Genomic DNA, 20,284 nt, shown 5'->3' with positions numbered 1-20,284 from the left:
TAAGGGTTAAGTGATGAACCCCCACGACAGAGCCAAACCCAAAGAAATACATTAAAATAACAAATATTGAAGCCATAATTCATTAACAATTACAATTATAGAGTAGTGATTATGTTGCGGAATTGAACAGTACGCAGAATTATTTTTATCGTATTACATACACTGAACAAAAATATAAATGAAACACTTTTGTTTGACCCAAAGATCCAAACCTTTTTCTACATACACAAAAGGCCATTTCCCTCAAATATTGTTCACAAATCTGTCTAGATCTGTGTTAGTGAGCATTTCTCCTTTGTCGAGATAATCCATCTCACCTCACAGGTGTGCCATATCAAGATGCTGATGAGACAGTATGACTATTGCACAGGTGTCCCTTAGGCTGGCCACAATAAAAGGCCACGCTGAAATGTACAGTTTTGCTTTATTGTGGGGGTTTTGGGGGTCAGAGTATGGGATGGATTATCTCGACAAAGGAGAAATGCTCACTAACACAGATCTAGACAGATTTGTGAACAATATTCGAGGGAAATGGCCTTTTGTGTATGTAGAAAAAGGTTTGGATCTTTGGGTCAAACAAAAGTGTTTCATTTATATTTTTGTTCAGTGTAATCTAGGGCTGCAGTTATCAAATATTTTAGTACTTGAGTATCCCACTAAAAATGTTATCGAATAATCCAGTATTCGGATTAATTATATTTTTGCTTGGTTAAAGACCAATTATGAATACAAGAAAAAAATAAGCCATTTCACTCAAAAAAAATAATAACCAATTGTTTTTCTTAAAAAAATTAAAAAAAATTAAATAAATAAAAAAAAAACTTTTTATTTCTTAAATTTACATTGCTAGCTACAACGCGTACCAGCAGCATCTTCCCAGGCTTACTTTTCCTTACGCCTATGTCACACTACTCACCACCGCCCGCCCTCTTAAAGGCATACACACATAATTAAAACAATCAAACTTGGAGGGCAGGCATTGAATACATTAAATAAGTGGATCCCTGAGGGAGAGAAAATTCCGAGCATTTTTTGTATTCAAAGTACTCGAAACATTCCAGTATTTGTTGCAGCCCTAATCGAGTCATATCGAATATCGACATTGGGGGGGTGGGGAATTGTGATAACAAATTTAGGCCATATCGCCCAGCACTTGTTACAATTGCCAACATTTAACTTCAATCATGGTTCTGCAGAAGCACTGGTACTGGTGCTTGCAGCTCATTCAAATAATTGGTCAGGTTAATAGCATTTTCAGTTGTCTGACTAAAAATAGCTCACTGGATGTGAAATACACCTCTCTCTGGTACATCGTGGCCACGCAAATAAGAGAAATAAAAATGAAGCGGAATGACTTGATTCCTTCAACACATCGCTGGCTCACTCCCATCTTTAATCTCAGGCACAGCAGACTCCTTTGTAAGAAAACTGTGATTGAGTATGTTAAGCATCTCGCCCTGGCCCTGACCTACAACTTGTATATGATTTGGGTTTGGTTGTCTACCCCTCTCTTTTTCCAGCATGTGATAGTTGTAAATGTTCATGATGAAAAGGAAGATCCCACCAGTAACAATCACTGTGCCACACAAGAAGAAGAGGTACTTGTAGTCACCAAATATATCCACCAGCAACCCTGTAAGGAGACAAGATGCCGAGTGTTGAAAACACATACACACACACATATAACCTCATACTTTTTCATCATGAGAAAAATACTTTTGAACAAACACAAGCAGCACAACGCAATATCTACTCAAATGGATTTATCTTCCTATGTGGCTGTGCACAGCATTTCTGTGCATGTGTGTGAGAGAGAGAAAGAGAGCAACGGTTGCCAAATTGGAAAATGAACATGGACCATTACACTCCTCCTGGCCCTCCCTGAGAAGGCAATTTTGACAGGTGCTACCAAAACGAATCAGAAAAGCGGCCCATTCTAAAAGCCACTGATATCAAGGCCAAGTCTGCAGAAAAATGACAAATGTGCTTTGGATTACATTTAAGCCTCCAGATGTCCAGAACCCCTTCACCTTCAGGTATGGATCAATTGGCAGGTGTTTCTCTCGCTCACTTTCCATGGTTATGGGGGGTCTACCTCTCTGTCCATGTCACCACACTGCAGTCTCATTCATTCTATTAGGTTATTGGCAGAGGACTTCTATCATTTATGTTGAGCGAGAGCATGTTTATGCTTAAAAACCGTAGACACAAACAAAAATGTATATATTTTTCCCAAAAAATTATTGACTATGGGAGTTTAGCTTGAAAAATGACAAGAACCTATCCCGGTCACTTCTATAGATGCCCCATTCCGACACTACTACCCACAAAGGAGGATAACCCTAACTATCGATCCAGTCATTAAATTCTTTTCACGGTTAATGGGGACCAGAACCCCCCGCGAAAGGTGAAAAACTGCAAGTAGGATTTGCCCCCCCCCCTCCCATGAATTTTCGTGGACGTGTATGTGGGTACCAGAATGTTTAAAATATGTAAACAGTATTTATACGTTACATATTTGAGACAAAGATTACAGCATTACATGTATTTACTTAAATATTTAATTACAAAACCTTACACGGTAATTAATTACTCACTGTCTTTTCCCTGCAATCCACAATGCCAATGCAGATTCCATTTTCACAATTCTCTTATTACGCGGAGTTACCACGTTTCGCTTTCTTATTGAAGGTTATTGAAGCAGTGTATATTAATTCACGCCATAATGGCGTGCCACAGATGCATAACTTCTGCCCTCTTTGAGCAAATCTAAAAGTTTCACTCTTTTGCTGATGGTCATCATCTTCTTCTTCCTCTTGGGCACCCCAGAGGAAGCTTTCGCAAGGGCACAGCGCTTCGGCGGCATTGTAAGGGCTTGCTTAACTAATAAAAAAAAATATTGCTTAAACAAAAAAAGTTATTGCGAACACAACAGCGTGGACGAGACTGGCGAGACACAACAAGGGAAGATGCTGGGTGAGGCTGCGATGATGCGGAGCCAATCAGCTCACGGGATAAATCCACTTGTGCTCTCATTGGTCGATGCCGCACCGGGAACCAATCACGCGCCTTGTATGAGTGCCCGTACAGTACAGGCATGTACAAAGCCTCTGAGTCAATTCATCTCTTTGTTTGGCATGCAGGGAAACCTTCTCGCGAGCGCATCAAGATGAAACAACGCGTCTTTCCGCAATACGGCTGCCGATATGCTTGTATTTTTTTTTTTTTTTTGACAAAACGTGAAGCGCGAAGTGGCGAGGGAACACTGTATACTGATATAATGGTGGTGTCTAAATTTACTCGCTCAGTGTGAAATCTAGGCCTTTTTAGTTGGACAACCATTGTATGAATGGCAACAAGTAAATAAACAGGTTAATTGTACTTTCTGCCACCTAGTTGAAGAACATTTAATTTCGCCTGCTACTTTACGTCACTGGCATAGACAGAAATAACGGTACATTAGCTCGAGTAAAGACATTTTGGACCAATTATTGTAATCGGATAGCACGTGATTATCTCTCATGGCACACAATAGTGCCGCCGCACAGTGGTTGGGAATGACAGACCTAAAGGATTAACTGCACAAGTTTGGTCTTTTCTGTTTTGCATTATTACGTGATGCCACCATCAAAGAGTATGAGTTGCGGCAAAGCAGAAATATGTGATGACCGGTGAAACAGAACTTGAACTTATAGCTACGTAACAAAGTGGTACACGTGTCTTTCTACTGGCTACTCAAGACGACACGGCTAAACCAACAAGTCATTGAAATACAACATAAAAGATAAAGAACTGAAAGCACATTTCACGATCTTTGCTCTTAACACCACTGACTCAGATTTCCTCAGTTACCAATAAGTACACAATGTATTCTTAATATTACTATTAATATTAGTCAAAAGTACTAAAAACCATGATTGCCTTAAAGGTTTTATGATGTAAACTGGAACAGTTTCTTGAACATTATTTTCTGAAATGACCTCAGGAGGTTCCACTGTAAATTGTCCAACCTGAAAACTTTACTTCACAAAAGTACATGTAGTACATTTTTCTCTTAAACAGGTAATTTTGCATTTGGATCACCTTCAACCATCATAGTTGAGGTTATGCGATCTGATTGATAGCTATCATATGGTGAATATACACAAATGACTATCATCCTCATTAAGACGGGCTTTGTTTGGCAAAGCATTAATGGAGTCCATCTGGCGTAGTCACCTTTTTGATATGCTCCATTTTAATTACAGCACAGGTACACTGACTTACAGGAGACTGAATGGAACATCATTAAACAGTCTAAGCAAAAAGCTAATTACACAGATTCACCTCACTTACACCTAATTGGACTGACCCAAAGGTTTGGGGAAACAGTAACAAGCAGAGTAGTTAGGGCAGATGTAATGATTGTGCCCTCTGGAGGAGAATGCAAGATGTGCAGGGAGGTACTTATTTACCCTTTTAAATGAGCGCCCCAGAACAGGGTCACCCCAGACAAACCTGGAGCTTATAAATTTCCACCTCATTAAAACTCAGGTTGCTGCCACAGTAGGTTTGTCAGTGGGCTGGCGTGCACAACTGATTAATTCGTACAGTGTCTCTGCTGCTGCTGCTTCTTCTTCTAAGCCTTTGTTTTGAATACACTGTACAGAAATCTCTGATCTGTAGAGCTGACGCAAACCACTGCACTATGAGGACATCAATTGTTAAGAATTGTCATCGGGAACAATGTTGATACATTTACTTCATTCACATTGCACTTACAACTTCTAGGGTACCATGAAAATAATATCAATGTCGCCCGCCTTGCCTGACGCCTTTTCCTAGACTTAATTGCACTCTTTCGTCATCAATCCGCATTGAACCAGTAGAATCGTTGTATAATGATTGTAGAATGTTGATATATGTCGGCTCTATCCCTTGATTTACCAGCGCCTGCAGTATCGAAGTGGTGGTGACTGAGTCAAACGCTTTTTCATAGTCGATTAAGGCTACACACAGAGGCATTTCGTACTCGTGTCGTTTATTTGTTACACTGTCTGTATGTGGTCCATAGTATTAAAATCGCGACGAAAACCCGCTTGTTTTATCGGCTGTGCTTCATTGAGTTTGATTCCAATTTGTTTGTCCAATATCTTTGCAAAGACTTGATAAATCGTTGAGAGCAGGATTATTGGGCAATCATTTCTTAGGTCCATTTTATCGCCTGATTTATGTAGCAAAATGATTTGTGCGTCTTTCCATGTCACCGGTACTTGTGCAAGCAGTGTTTAAATAGTTTTACAATGATATTATTAAGTTTGTTGCCTCCTGCTTTAAGGATTTCAACAGAAATATTTTCCAGACCACAAGCTTTTCCAGCCTTCAGTTGACGAATAGCATTTTCAACCTCTTCATTCGGGATACATGTAACAGGGTCTGCTTCTAGCTTCCCAGTAATCATTCGGTGAGGGTCACTGTATAGGTTTGTATAAAATTCATTAACTCGTACGATTTCTTGGTGGCTGTGACATATCGTTCCAGCTGCCATTTTCAAACCAAAAATTATTTTCTTGTGGCAAATTAATTCGTTTGTTTTTTATTCCATGTCCAGCTTCAAGCGTTTTCTCAATTATTCTCATATCTTTTTCCGAATCATCTTGCACAATTCACCATTTTTAATTTTGTCATCATTTCATCATTTGTCATCGCTTTTTCATGAGGTTGAAAATAGCTTTAGATAGTCTGGATGATGTTGTCTTTCTCGTTGATGGCGTTACTTTGTGTGCAGTTTGAACCATGCCGTTTACAATTTCGTCATTTTGTGTGTTGACAAATGGGTTAGGGTTAGGGTCTTTCTTGAATTAAATTTAGATTTCTAAAGAGCAAGCTTACCAGTTTCTTTCGTTCAAGTTGGCAGTTGATTTGCACTTTGACCCGAACCAATCTGTGGTCACTTCCATCCATCCATCCATTTTCTGTATCGCTTATCCTCACGAGGGTTCCAATGTCAAATTTGTTTAGGGTGGTGCAATCCGTAAATACCCCTTTACCGTTAGACAGGAAGTAGTCTATGATGCTAGGGTAACCTTTGGGGCTTATCCATGTTCACTTTCTGTTCCATTTCTTGTTAAAGAACGAATTGATAAAGTATAACCCTTCTTGTTCAGCAAATACTATTAAGCGTTGTCCTCTTTCGTCTCTTGATCCCATTACGTGGGATCCAAGTGATTTCTTGCCAGAGTTAAGGCCAATCCTGGCGGTAAAGTTACCCATGACTTTTCGAAATTTGTACTTCGATTGGCTATAAGGAAGGGATAAATCTTCGTAAAAGGCTTCTACATCATCGTCGGTGTGGCTGATGGTTGGTGCATATATATATTTCACAAAGTCGAATTCTATCCCATTTGACGGCTTCTTGCTCATGTTGTAGCTCTTCGAGTCGAGTATCATCCTTTACCATTTGAACGTTGAGCGTCCCAAAAGTAAGATTTCGTGCGTTATGTCCTTTTTGCTTCTTTCTTGCTATTTCTAAATATTGTCCTTTGGTAGGACTCCTTTGTTGGAGTAACCGTATTCTGGTCTAGCATAGCCAAGTCCGTTGTCCGTAAGCAGCCATAAATAGAAGTAGCCCGGTGATTCTTAGCACCCTCTGCCGCCAAGATTGTCTGTCTCTCTCTCTACGCATAATATTATTTATATATATATATATATATATATATATATATATATATATATATATATATATGGTGTGTCATGAGATATTTTGGGGAATGTAAAATATGTAACTTTGTTCCATAGGTTGGGAAACACTCCATGTTTCCATAATTGAAAAGTCTGAGGATTTAAGGTTGCGTCTTTTGTTTTTCAATCACCTGAATATTATGATGATGATTTCTAAACTGGGCCACATGGGAGAGAAAAATCTGAATTGTCTAAGTTGAACCATGTATTTTAGGTCCACCTTAACAGGAACTGTCATGCACGTGTGCTTCATTTCCACACACAAAGACACAATTTTCACATGTTCAAACACAAACACAGTGACACATACAAACACACATACACTAAGTAATGTTAATATTTTGATACTGGGGATAAGATAATTACAGTGGGTACTGAAAGTTTTCAGACCCCCTTAAATTTTTCACTCTTTGTTATATTGCAGCCATTTGTTAAAATCATTTAAGTTATTTTTTTCCTCATTAATGTACACACAGCACCCCATATTGACAGAAAAAAAGTAATTGTTGAAATTTTGGCTGATTTATTAAAAAAGTAAACTGAAAAATCACACAGCCATGAGTATTTAGACCCTTTGCTGTGACACTTGATGAGGAAAGCCACACCCCTGTCTATATAAGACCTTACAGCTCACAGTGCATGTCAAACCACATGAGAATCATGAGGTCAAAAGAACTGCCTGAAGAGCAGAGAATTGTGGCAAGGCACAGATCTGGCCAAGGTTACAAAAAAAGTCTGCTGCACTAAATGTTCCTAAAAACACAGTGGCCTCCATAATTCTGAAATGGAAGACGTTTGGGACGATCAGAACCCTTCCTAGAGCTGGCTGTCCAGCCAAACAGAGCAATTGGGGGAGAAGAGCCTTGGTGAGAGAGGTAAAGAAGAACACAAAGATAACTGTGGCTAAGCTCCAGAGATGCAGTCGGGAGAAAGTTCTAGAAAGTCAACCATCACTGCAGCCCTCCACCAGTCGGGGCTTTGTGGCAGAGTGGCCCGACGGAAGCCTCTCCTCAGTGCAAAAGAAACTGCTAAAAGAAACACCTGAAGGACTCCAAGATGGTGAGAAATAATATTCTCTGGTCTGATGAGACCAAGATAGAAATTGTTGGCCTTAATTCTAAGTGGCATGTGTGGAGAAAACCAGACACTGCTCATCACCTGTCCAATACAGTCCCAACAGTGAAGCATAGTGGTGGCAGCATCATGCTGTGGGGGTGTTTTTTGGCTGCAGGGACAGGACGACTGGTTGCAATCGAAGGAAAGATGAATGCGACCAAGCACAGGGATGTCCTGGACGAAAACCTTCTCCAGAGTGCTAAGAACCTCAGACTGGGCCGAAGAAAAACCCCCCAAAAAAGACAATGTCCCTAAGCACACAGCTAAAATACCAAAGGAGTAGCTTCAGAACAACTCCATAACTGTTCTTGAATGGCCTAGCCAGAACCCTGACTTCAACCCAATTGAGCATCTCTGGAATGACCTGAAAATGGCTGCCCGCCAACATTTACCATCCAACCTGGCAGAACTGGAGAGGATCTGCAAGGAGGAATGGCAGAGGATCCCCACATCCAGGTGTGAAAAACTTGTTGCATCATTCCCAAAAAGACTCATGGCTGTATTAGCTCAAAAGGGTGCTTCTACTAAATACTGAGGAAAGGGTCTAAATTCTTATGGCTGTGTGATATTTCAGTTTTTCTTTTTTAATAAATCTGCAAAAATTTCAACAATTCAAATGTCAATATGGGATGCGGTGTGTACATTATTGAGGAAAAAATGAACTTAAATGATTTTAGGAATTGGCTGAAATATAAAAAAAGAGTGAAAAATTTAAGGGGGCTGGATAGTTCCGTACCCACTGTATATCATGGCTGTAAGTAGATTTAATTTTGTTACCTGCAGTGGGTGGTCCCAGCAGCATGGGGACACACTCAATGATAGTGACCAGTCCAACAGCACTCGGGAAGCGTTGATTTCCCATCAGATCCATCAGGCACTCAAATATGAGGGCAAAAACCATTCCGAAACCCACACCAAAAAACACAGCGTAGACCACCAAGAAGGTATAGTTTTTGATCAGTGGGCATAGTAAGTGGCACGTGCCATTGAAAACCATGGCAAAGCTGAAAAAGTACTGAACTCTCGGTCTGATCCACTTGCTGTTGGCAATCAGGCCGGTGCCAGGCCGAACAAACATGTCCACAAAACCCATAATGGAGAGTAGATATGCTGCTGAGTATTGGTCAACACCATGACTAACAGCATAGGCTGACAGGAACACAATAGGTGCGTAGGCACCAAAAATGAACATTATGTTCCCAATGAGGTAAATTAGAAAGCCTCGATCTTTGAAGACGGACCAAGCTAAGATTTTCTTGGCACGACTGCCACAGATTTGTTTCCATTTCTTGGTGTTACCGTTATTTGACTGCTCCTCAGACTTTTGTTGCTGTGCACAAGATGATGCATTACAGGAACCAATTGGTCTCATCAAGGCCCCAGCAACACAACTGTTCAGCATCAAAGCCCCTATTATAAGAAGACTTCCTCTCCATCCAAACTTGTCCAGTAGATATTGATTAAGAGGGGCCAAGAAGCACAAAAACACAGGACTCCCTGCCATTGCGAGACCATTGGCTAAAGGGCGCTTGTCCAGAAAGTACTTGCTGATGATGGTGAGAGATGCATTCAGGTTTAAGGCGAGTCCGCAGCCTGTGTTGAGACAATGGGGGAGAAAAGTCAGAATCTTTCATTCAAATTCAACATGCTTCACCTGGAATGCATTAACCCAAAACATCATAATTGATTAAATTAACATTACAATATGCTAATTGCTGCAACACCTGAGAAAAATGATAATACGCTTTGGGTAGGTAGGGAGAAACAATATTGATCCATCCATCCATTTTCTTTACCGTTTATACTCACTCGGGTCACGGGCTGCTGGAGCCTATCCCAGCTATCTTCGGGTGGGAGGCGGGGTACACCCTGAACCGGTCGCCAGCCAATCGCAGGGCACATAGAAACAAACAACCATTCGCACTCACATTCACACCTACGGGCAATTTAGAGTCTTCAATTAACCTACCATGCATGTTTTTGGGATGTGGGAGGAAACCGGAGTGCCCGGAGAAAACCCAAGCAGGATTGGGGAGGACATGTAAACTGCAAATAGAAAGGCTGGAGCCCAAATTTTTAACTTCCAACCTCAGAACCATGAGGCGGATGTGCTAACCAGTCAGCCCCCGTGCCACCTATTATTAAATCATTACTAACTAATAGTACTCTTTTCGATTTTTACAAGAAAGGCAAATATTGTCACACAATAGAATGTGCCTGTGAATATTCTCATTCATTCAAGGACATTTCATTCCTGGGGCAGTAAATCGATCGCAACTGAAGAAACAGCACTCTTTTGAGGGCAAAAATGTACATACAGTAATCTGAACAGAGAAGACAAGAGTTTGAAAGAGGAGTGAGAGAGGCCAGCTACATCAAGGTTGAAAACCCATCTCTAAACAAAGGCGGAGGTTTACGACATCATCAATTTCACACATAAAATGCAGTCCTTTCATCCCTTGCAAAGAAACTAAAAATTTTCCACCCAAACTAATGTTGTTGGCGGGCAGATGTCTCCCTTTAATGCGTCTGAACGACTGTCGTTTTGCGTTCCAAAAAAGTGATACCATTCATGGTTTGGGAAGAGTCACTCATGCCGCTTACGAATATAGTTAAGTATTGATGTAAAACAATATTTTATGCTTTACATACTAATTTTATGGCTTAATGCGGTGCGGCTTGCTAAAACAGGAAATGTTTTTCCCGTGAGAGAAAGCTTATCTGCTGCGACGTTAAGACATGATTACAATTTTGAATCGTGGCAAAACCAGAGGCAAAACCAGAGGCAGACTAATAAGCCACTCGTGAACAGTCGCCTAATCACGCACAATTACGCGACAGTTCAGTCGGGTTCGGCAGCGTCGCTCGGTGTGCGGCAACCTTGAGACACCATGATTGTGAGAAAGTGACAGTCACTGCACTTAAAGAAACGCCTACATCTGGCAGCCAGTCAGATGATAGTTACGTCACGGCCCTTCTTGGCCTGCGTTTTAGAAGCAGGTCGGAGGAAGTGAAAAAACCATGCCATTGTCATCGTTCAGTCGAAAAGGTGTAATGGAGAAGCGACCACACGGGGTAGAGCGAGGCTGATTGGGGGTAGAACCTGTTCAATGGAAAAGGGGCATAAATTCGTTGGATAAAACAACAGTTGGATTTCCACACCAACATTCCTGCTAGAGCTGTCCTATCTCAGCCATGCTCATTAACTGATGAAGCCTGCTCGGATGAGAGGCGAAATGTGTTAGACAACCAGAACACTCCAGTTTTGATCGATTCAGTGCTCTGTGAACAGATTGTTGTCACTTTTAGCCACTGCTAACAGCATTTTTCTTTTTCTTTTTTAGCTCGGCAGCAGATAAAAATAGTATTGTTTTCTAACACCAGCAAACTTTGTCCAGGATTTATCTGCGATACTAGTTTAAAATCGTACAACATTTTCACTGGCCTGGTTGGCAAAACGCAGTTTCTTTAATGTTCACAAAATGGTGCCATTTACTGGTCAGTGATTTGTAAATTAACAGATGAAAGGTGAGAATCTTATCAGATTGGTTGGGAACATGATAAGTCATATTTCCTAATAGGTTGAGCTAACATAGTTAATTCAATAATCAACTATTGAAACAGCTTACAGGGGCTCACATAAGGCATTGTTTTGCTGTACCATAGAGTTGTGTGCAGAGTTCCATGTATATACCTCTATACATGCTAGGTAAAAGTGGCCCGTTTTGTTAGTGTGTGAGTACAGGACACATGTGCCCCCTGGTATCACAAAGGACCAATGGCTACACATATTAATCCTTCCACAGTTGTCCTTGGTAGGGTAATGAGCCACTAAAGGTGGTAGGGAGCCCCATGAGACAACTTGGATAGGAGGTTGAGCAACAGAACAGTGGGCCACTTTATGCCATGATCTCTGGGAACCACGTGTGTTTTTTGCTATTTCACCGTCCTGGCCCTGCTCCACTTTGAGCACATAACTGCCCACTCAGTAGCTGGAACGGGCACCCTGATACTGTAGATGAACAAAAAGCTACTGAGTCCGAGGAAAAAGATTAGGAAAGGAGGAGAAAAGATGTCAAGCACCAAATTCCAAGTCCGTCTAACTTGTAGAACAAATAACTTCACTTCAGGATTCCCATAATTAAAGTGGATAGAATTTAGTTTACTTCAAAATATACTGTACTGCTTTACTAGGTCAACAACAAATGAGAAAAAAAGGACTATAATACCGTACCCGCAATGACACCAATGCATAAGTAGAGGAAAATGATGGAGTTTCCAAAGGAAGCAGCTACCATGGAGGCCCCACACATCAGGCCGCCGAGTATAACTATTGGTCGGCTTCCGTAGCGATTGACCAATGCACTGCTCACTGGCCCTGTGAAATCATGAGAAGACAAAATTACGTTTAATGTCAACATGATCAGCTTACTGAATAATGTTGCTTGATTGATAGCTAATAGGAAACTTAACAATTAAAATAGAATAGGCAGAATACAAATCATTTATTGTCATTGTATGGTGCAGATATGAAATTGGGTTGCAACTACAGGTTTGTATTTCAAGAATGCAAATAATACAAAAGCTACACGAGACAATATAAATTATGCATTGCAAATTCACCTTTAATGTATACAAGCAGAGGAGCCAGGGATTTTGGATGTATGAAGCAAACTATATTAAATTTGCAGCGCAAATGACAGTAAGCCACTCATGTTTCATGTGCAGTAGCAGCGGAATATGGGATGTTGAATATGCAAAGTAAACAATACAAAATTTGCTTTGCAAATAGCAGTAAGGCACTTATGAACAGTAGCAGTGGAGTCAGAGATGTTGATAGTGATGCTGACGTGCAAGTCGCAGCATTATAGAATAAGTGTATTGTTAAATTGAGTTTGGTGATGGCTTTTGGGAAGAAGCTGTCTCTGAATCTGTTTGTTCTGGTCCCGATGGACCGATAGTGCCTGCCAGAGGGCAACAGGTCAAAGAGGTGGCTTCGTTATACTCGCGCGGACGGCGACAGCGCTGACATCACGCGTAGTTTGCCTTTATACTCGAGCGCAACCCACACGCACTTTTGAAAATGTACTGCAGTTCACCTCCATGTTGGGGTTGTCTGAGCCGCTTCTCCTCACTAGGGTCGCGGGCATGCTGGAGCCTATCCCACCTATCATCGGGTAGGAGGCGGGGTACACTCTGAACTGGTCGCCAGCAAATCGCTGAGCACATATAAACAAACAACCATTCGCCCTCACATTCACATTCAAATAGGAGTAACCGGAGAAAACCCACGCTGGCACGGGGAGAACATGCAAACTCCACACAGGCGAGGCCAGATTTGAACCCGGGTCCTCAGAACTGTGACGCAGATGTGCTAACCAGTTGGCCACCGTGCCGCCAAGTTAAAACATGCAATTATTTAAAACAAGCTCAAAACCTCCACCAAGACTGAACAAGTCTTATTTGGATGGATTTGATACCTACATAGTTTTGTCATTAAAGGGGTAATATTATGGAAAATTGACTTTTTATTTGATTGTATACAAACATTTGAATCTCTGGAACGTGTTACCACATTTGTGTACCATTGTGTACCATTTGTGAAATTAAACAACAAGCTGCCCATGTCAGAAAATATCTTTAAGCGAGCCATTTAGATTTTTGCCCCACTCTGATGTAACTGTGATGCCCTAGTTTAAATAATACCACCCATACACCATGTTTCTCATTATATCATTACATGGCAGCAAGGCTGGGTGAAGGTCTGACATTTTCTTTTCTTGCAAGCAAAAGCTGAATTACACAGGACCACTATCATGTCAAAGCCTAAAGCTAACCAGAGCTGCAGATTTATTTAACACACCTATTTTACACCAAGTCATCAGCTTCAGGGAACCAGCATATTGTTTGGCAAAGTTGTCTTGGGGTGAGAGGAACGATGCATTTGTCTTTGGCGACGTGTCCACTACTGACACCAAACTGTAAATGGGTTAGGGATCCACGCACTAAGTGACAAGTGCAATTTGGCGGCTTTGTGACAAAGTGCTGACTCCATGAGTAAAAACACATTTCATGCTTTTACTGTCTTTATTGGGCTTGTGTGCTGGTCGTCAAGGTAACACAAAGCCATACCTGTGGTGGCACACCTCACAGCCAGTGTGGAGGGCGGGGGTGGATGACCAATGACTCATTTACATGAAACAGGTCAGCACCCTCAAAAACTATTGTTATTTTGACCAAAGTACATCACAGAACTTTTTACACCTCGGAACTGTTTAAAATTTGTGAAGAAATTCCACATCTCCTTGAAGATTCAGTTTGGTCCAGAATGTGACAGTGTGAACAAAATTGCAATCTAAGAATAAAGGCTTAACTTCAAGTGTTGTGCTTTTTTGTGTTTTTCGACTTCCCTATATGTATGTGTATGCTTCACTCAAAGAGGTTTAGGATGTGTATACAACTTAGTTTTATTATATAGCAGTTAATTCCCATCGTCACTTGACAATAGTGTTGAAATGTTCATTACCATGCACGTTTTGAGGTACCCGGGAATGGATGAATTTACATTATTTTGCCTTGGAAAAATTGTTTGCCAAACACACACAAATCAGAGGTGGACCAGTGGACTGTAACTACGAAGTTTATGGTTTGTCAAACCCGAAAAGCTAGGAACACTGAACCTGTTTCTTTGTACAACCCTAGGACTAGAGGAGACAACTAATTAACAAACAGCTATAGAAGCAACAAACACACAACAGTCATTAATAGACAATCTTTTCACGTACAGAATCTTTGAATATTTAATCACAACACCTTGCCCACCTTTAAATCAAGATTAAGACCACCCATTGTACACACTGCCATCCCAGAGTTTACAGGGTTGACCACATATGTGAAGGAATCAATGGCCTTTCTCACTGAGGCTCTTCCACAATAGCACACTATCGCCATTTGCACAGTCATTCTAACTTTATGTGTCAATTGGACTCCCTGAGTTTTTCTGAAAAGGCTGTCATGTCTCTCCCATGGGGGGTTGTTCGGAGACCCCAGTTTGCGGAACCTTCCCCTGATGCATTTGCTCTCCGCCATTTGGTGACATTGCTGAACCCGGTAAGGACATGCAATAACTAACCAAGAGTTATTATGCCTAATTATTAAAGCCTATAATGTCTCTATCAAACTTATTAGTGCATGAACAGCATATCACAGGCATGTTAGTGAACTGGTGTACGGAGTTGCTGAGCTTGCACAACAAGGATTATTATTGTCATATGTAGAGATGTCTCAATATTGAAAAATTTAAAGTGTCTCGATATCGTCGTTGCCTTGTCTTGGCATAAAATAATGAGCCGTTGTGCCTAAAATGTACAAAGCCAAGCCGGTTAGCCAGGCTGCTACAGCACTTCACTTCCTCATTTGAGTGTAAATGCACTGTAATGTCTACATTTGAAATAATATATCACAGTGGCTGCTCAGGAAAATAAATGATTTTACAATATCACTAATGGGAGGAAAATAAACTATGTAAGAGTCCCATGATTATTTTGTTTGTTGTTACTTGGCTGTTTCTAAACCAGCGTTGGCTTTAAGACTGTTCCTGCCTTCTTAACTTGCCCAGAATTTTTGGACTCAAGCAAATAAATAATTTAGTAGGCAGTAATTTTTAATGTTAGTTAGAATAGCAGCAATTTCTAATGTTATAACTTGAAAAAATATGACAATAAATTAGTGAACAGAAAATGTCTCAATCGACAGTTTTGTTATTGTGAGCATAGCATGATTGCAGCAATAATAGCATTTTGGAGGTACTGTACTTTGCAACGCGTTATCGGCACCACTGATGTTGAAATAGTAACACTACTGAGAAATTTAATTTAACAAGTAGAGCCGCTACTGCCCAACACGTCTGTTTGTGGTTGTAAAAATAACTTTAGGCTATGCATGTAGCAGCGCAAGAGCTTTCACTCTTGTTTTAAGAGATGAAAACTGTAAAGCTTCGCGCAACCGATTCCTAGCATCGCGATAGCCGGTCCACAGCTCTACAATCGATGTATCTAGGGATCCCTGGAGATTTTGTATCGATGAAGGAGTCTTCCACCGATACAGTCGTATCTCCCACCTTTACAAACAGATATCTGGTCGCATCGGTTTATCATTCCCAACCCTACTTTAAAGCAAATGGATGCTGTCAGTCATGTGAAGTCATTTATCAATGTGACATGGCCTGAGGAGCTCACATGACTACAACTTATTTCTTTGTGGAGAATCTTAACGTGATTACGAGTATGGCTAATGGCCAGTTCGAGACAGCAAAATACTTTATTTTCTACATTCACTTCACTTTCTTGCTTCATATGATTTAAGTTCCCTTTTAGGGATGAATAAAGGATTATCTTATCTTTTTTGATTAACTATGCACATTTAGTTTTGGCTCTTTGCGGCAGTTTTGAGACACTATTCAACAATAATGTCAATAAATGAGATGCATGAACTCCATCTGTGATGCGACTCATTACACCGCACATTGCACCTTTGTCACTGAAGTTAAGACTTGTTTTTACATTTTGCTAATAGTTTTTAACACACTTGAACACATGTACAGTATTAGTGTTAGCGACGTGAGAGGGCAAGTTTGAAACGTCCCAGTAATTTTTACGAAACGACCTGGAAAACCCCTTGGAATTTCAGCCCGTAACAGCTTATGGTCGAAGGCACAGCTATTTTTAACTGAAATTTGTCAGCCAATCGGAGAAGGGGTTCCCTGAGTATCAGATGAAATGAAAGGGTCAAGGAGATATGTTGAGAAATAATCAAGTTATGGTGTTTTACTTTAATTTGAAGTAATTTTTTTTTTTTTATAAAACCAAATTTTCTTTCTGCGATATCACACAAAAGAAGTCCCCGAAGAGGCCTTTTTTTTCCAGCACGAAAAACTAAATTTCTCCGGAACCCATCATTCGATTTTCAAAACTCTTGGTTCGTTGTAGTTGGATTGAAGTTACTTTTTCAACCAGACTCACCATTTTGATAGACTGCCATTTATGGGAAATCTTGTCACATTGCTATTAAAATAGTTAAATTGTTTTATTATAGCAAATGTTTCGACCCTAAAACGGATCATGTCTAGTTCCCTTATTTGTGAAATTGTTCAGAGACTTCAGTCAACAAGCATCCCCAAATGGATTGTGTTCAATATTAGAGGTCACACTGTAAAGTAAACTCCTTTTGGTTGTTGATACTTAGTGACTCAATGTCAGTCGTTTCACCGGACATTTCACTTTAGCAGTCTCCTGCTCAAGAGGATGACCGAAACAAATTTTGTCTTCGTGAGATCATTAAAACATACTTAGTTAAAACAATGTGCAGTAGATGATATTCTATCTTACCTCCAGCATACATGGCTGCCAACATGATAGAGGAGATCCATGCTATATCACTGTAGCTGGCTTGGAAGTCTAATTGGATGTCGTTGAAGAAAATGGAGAGGGCTTTAGGCGTAGCATAGGCAAAGCCAATGGAAATATGAGCCCCAATCACAACCATCCAACCCCAGCCACCATCTGGGGGTTTAAAGCCCAGCTCATTGGTGGGCGCAGGGGACATGTTCCTAATGAGAGCGGAAAGTGTATGTTATTCATCGTGTCAAATCTATTATGGATCACAGTAAGCACTTGGTTGCCAAATCTAAAAGCGTCTAATTCTTTTTGCATAGCAGCTTTGGTAAGCTGCTAAATAAACACCACAGTAGTGTCAATGTAGCAACTGTTTGAAACAAACAAGACAGACACAAAATGAACACAGAACACAGACATTTACAGAAAGCCGTTTGTGCATTTATTGGATAGCCTTGTACTACGATGCTTTTTCTTCACGAGTAAAACAATTCAGCACACTAGTAGAACAACAAGGGTGCACTAGCAGAATGACAATGTCTTACTATTAAAAATCAAATTACATTTATATCGTGACATCAACTAGATTTTTGGCTTAAGGAAGCAGAACCGCTTGCAGCTGTCCTCTTGTGTATCAAGGGGTTCAGACAGCAAGGCGTATTCCACAATGCATGCTTTTATTCACAACCGGAGGCAACATCAACCCTCCCGGTCCACTCAGCAACACTCAGGTATCACTGGCATAGATAGGCATCCTGTTGCTGGCAAAGTCAGGCCTTCAAAATAAAAGCACACCAGTATAACAACAAAGTCGAACAACAGGACATGCAGATTTGCTATAGGAAGAGAGAACCAGTAAAAGAAAAAAGCCATTGCAGAACCCTCTCCTGTGATGGGGCCAGAACGAGGCGAAGTTGTGGAAACATTACCTGGCTGTCCCAGTAGCAAGCATACTGATCAAGAGGATTTATTTATTTATTTTTTTTAATTGTCGCACAACAGCGGATGAGCTTTCACCCAGACAATGTCCATGCTCTTGTGTTCTAAAGTTTATGCATAAATGCATAAATTTGGTGTATGAGCTTCATAGATTTTTACAAAGCATTCCCACCTCCTGTGATTTTGTTCAATTATATTACATTTTATTTGTAGTTTATATTTTTATATATTTTTTAATTATTGTACTAATATACTGAAAAAGGAAGTCGTCTGCGTCTAGTCGATGTCAATTTGCATCACATTAGTCCAGATTTATCTCAATCTGAAGTCATGTGATCTCTATTCACTAGTAGTAAGTATGTTACTCAATCCAGAAACACGGCCACCATTTTTCTGTGCCGGATTTCGGGCATGTGGATTTAGCAGAAATCCACCAAAATTGCGCTTTTTCATTGTTTCGGGCAAGATAACCATTGTTCTTTTCAGATTATGTTGTTGAGAAATCCCTTTACTGCCTAGTTTTTGAAAATTTTACTCCAGATGAGCTTTTCTGTGGACCTGACAAAGATGAATATATTCCTCGACTTTGGCGTTGAAAATGACACGTTCATAGGATTCGACCACAATAGAAAACTATGTCTGAAATTCACTCATTCTGCCAATCTGAAGTAATTCTGCCAATGCGCTTGCTCTCAGTTTGACCCGGAAAATGAAATGGTTTGAGAGGAAAACGACATAAAAAACAAAAAAAAATGAAAATGGCCTTTTTAAACATCACATTTCTGGTTAGAGTGTCAGCCTCACAGTTCTGAGGACCCGGGTTCAATCCCCAGCCCCGCCTGTGTGGAGTTTGCATGTTCTCCCCGTGCCTGCGTGGGTTTTCTCCGGGCACTCCGGTTTCCTCCCACATCCCAAAAACATGCATTAATTGGAGACTCTAAATTGCCCATAGGTGTGACTGTGAGTGGTTGTTTGTTTGTATGTGCCCTGCGATTGGCTGGCAACCAGTTCAGGGTGTACCTCGCCTCCTGCCCGATGACAGCTGGGATAGGCTCCAGCACGCCCGCGACCCTTGTGAGGTGAAGCGGCTCAGAAAATGGATGGATGGGTGGATTTCCACTAATAAGACTAATATACGGGCATTGTTCTACCAAATAATAAAGGTTTTGGTCACACATTTTCTAATGATTTACATTGCCAATTTGCTACATAAAAAATGGCATAAAATCTTTCATTCTTAACCAATTCTTAAAAACTAGGGCTCATTTTATTCGTGTATCATCCTCTATATCCAATGATATCTATTTTGTTGTACAACTATTTTGACATTTTTAGAAATAGCTCCTAGTAACGCACAGATGTCAACTAGTGCAGCTTTGCCTTACTCGTGAGGACAAATAAGTGTTCCCAAAATGGCTTTGCATACGACTCTTGAGTTCTACACTACTTATGTGTGAAATGTGAATACACCCACTGAGTACAGCATTATCTTTGACGTAATAATAAGTCAGCATGTGACAGTGACCGATCAATGGGAACTGTAACGTAACGTATCGCATTAGCGCAAGGAAGCGGCTTTTGTCTTGTCAGACTGACCCGTTTTAACTGTAACATTCATACGTATTTTACATTAAAAGTGCTTTAAATGTTACCCAAAGTAGTGCCACAATCTACGACTGCAAAACTGCTTGTGAAGCGTAAAGCCGCGTTGTGAATTTAAGTTTATCGCGTCACCTCGCCAGAGTAAATATTTCACACTTCTCGCGGTAGAAGATGAAGCGAATGCAAACATGCACTTTTAGACCGTTTCGGGCAACACTTCCGTGTTCCAAAAAAGAATGTCAATTTAGCGAGGAGCTTACCTTTTGTCGTTTCCAGCCCTCCCGACAACCAAACTTACTTGCTTAACGCGACTCTGCTGTCGGCGCTGCTGGTCACGTGTCAGCCGGCGTGGACTCCAATTGGCAGGCGTCCAGCTAGCACAGACTGATAGCCTCACTTTCCAGATGAGTAAATGAGCAGATATCTGTACTGCTCGGACGACTTTTCCTTAATTTTACTCCCAATATTTAAACAGACATCAGTATTTTCTATTCCTTACTTGGTCAAAATAAAAA

General features: G+C 40.7%; 1 protein-coding gene across 5 annotated transcripts; it reads right to left on the bottom strand.

The window, feature by feature from the left end:
• Window positions 1-255: 255 nt before the first annotated feature.
• LOC133483984 (monocarboxylate transporter 2-like) lies at window positions 256-20,156 on the bottom strand. 5 transcript variants are annotated; one of them, XM_061785960.1, is made up of 6 exons: window positions 20,030-20,156; window positions 17,792-18,004; window positions 17,223-17,443; window positions 12,071-12,214; window positions 8,614-9,429; window positions 256-1,633 (listed from the first exon to the last, which is right to left on the bottom strand). In XM_061785960.1, coding segments are annotated over exons 2-6 (1,452 nt in total). In that variant the 5' UTR covers window positions 17,794-18,004; window positions 20,030-20,156; the 3' UTR covers window positions 256-1,364. The 5 variants fall into 5 exon arrangements, with proteins under 5 accessions (XP_061641944.1, XP_061641946.1, XP_061641945.1 ...); XM_061785962.1 differs by lacking the exon at window positions 17,792-18,004 and having other exon boundaries at window positions 20,068-20,147; XM_061785961.1 differs by lacking the exon at window positions 17,792-18,004 and having other exon boundaries at window positions 20,030-20,088.
• Window positions 20,157-20,284: the final 128 nt, after the last annotated feature.

Source organism: Phyllopteryx taeniolatus, chromosome 9, assembly GCF_024500385.1.
Source record: "Phyllopteryx taeniolatus isolate TA_2022b chromosome 9, UOR_Ptae_1.2, whole genome shotgun sequence".
In the NCBI taxonomy this organism is placed as follows: domain Eukaryota; kingdom Metazoa; phylum Chordata; class Actinopteri; order Syngnathiformes; family Syngnathidae; genus Phyllopteryx; species Phyllopteryx taeniolatus.
This window is presented reverse-complemented; position numbering and strand designations above follow the sequence as displayed.

What these genes read in the sequence shown, in the direction of transcription:
- LOC133483984 (XM_061785960.1), bottom strand. An exon ending in ATGCATTGGTGTCATTGCGG is followed by an intron (nt 9,430 to 12,070) that starts GTACGGTATTAT and finishes GTCTCAACACAG; the next exon opens with GCTGCGGACTCGCCTTAAAC. An exon ending in GCTGGGACCACCCACTGCAG is followed by an intron (nt 1,634 to 8,613) that starts GTAACAAAATTA and finishes GTCTCCTTACAG; the next exon opens with GGTTGCTGGTGGATATATTT.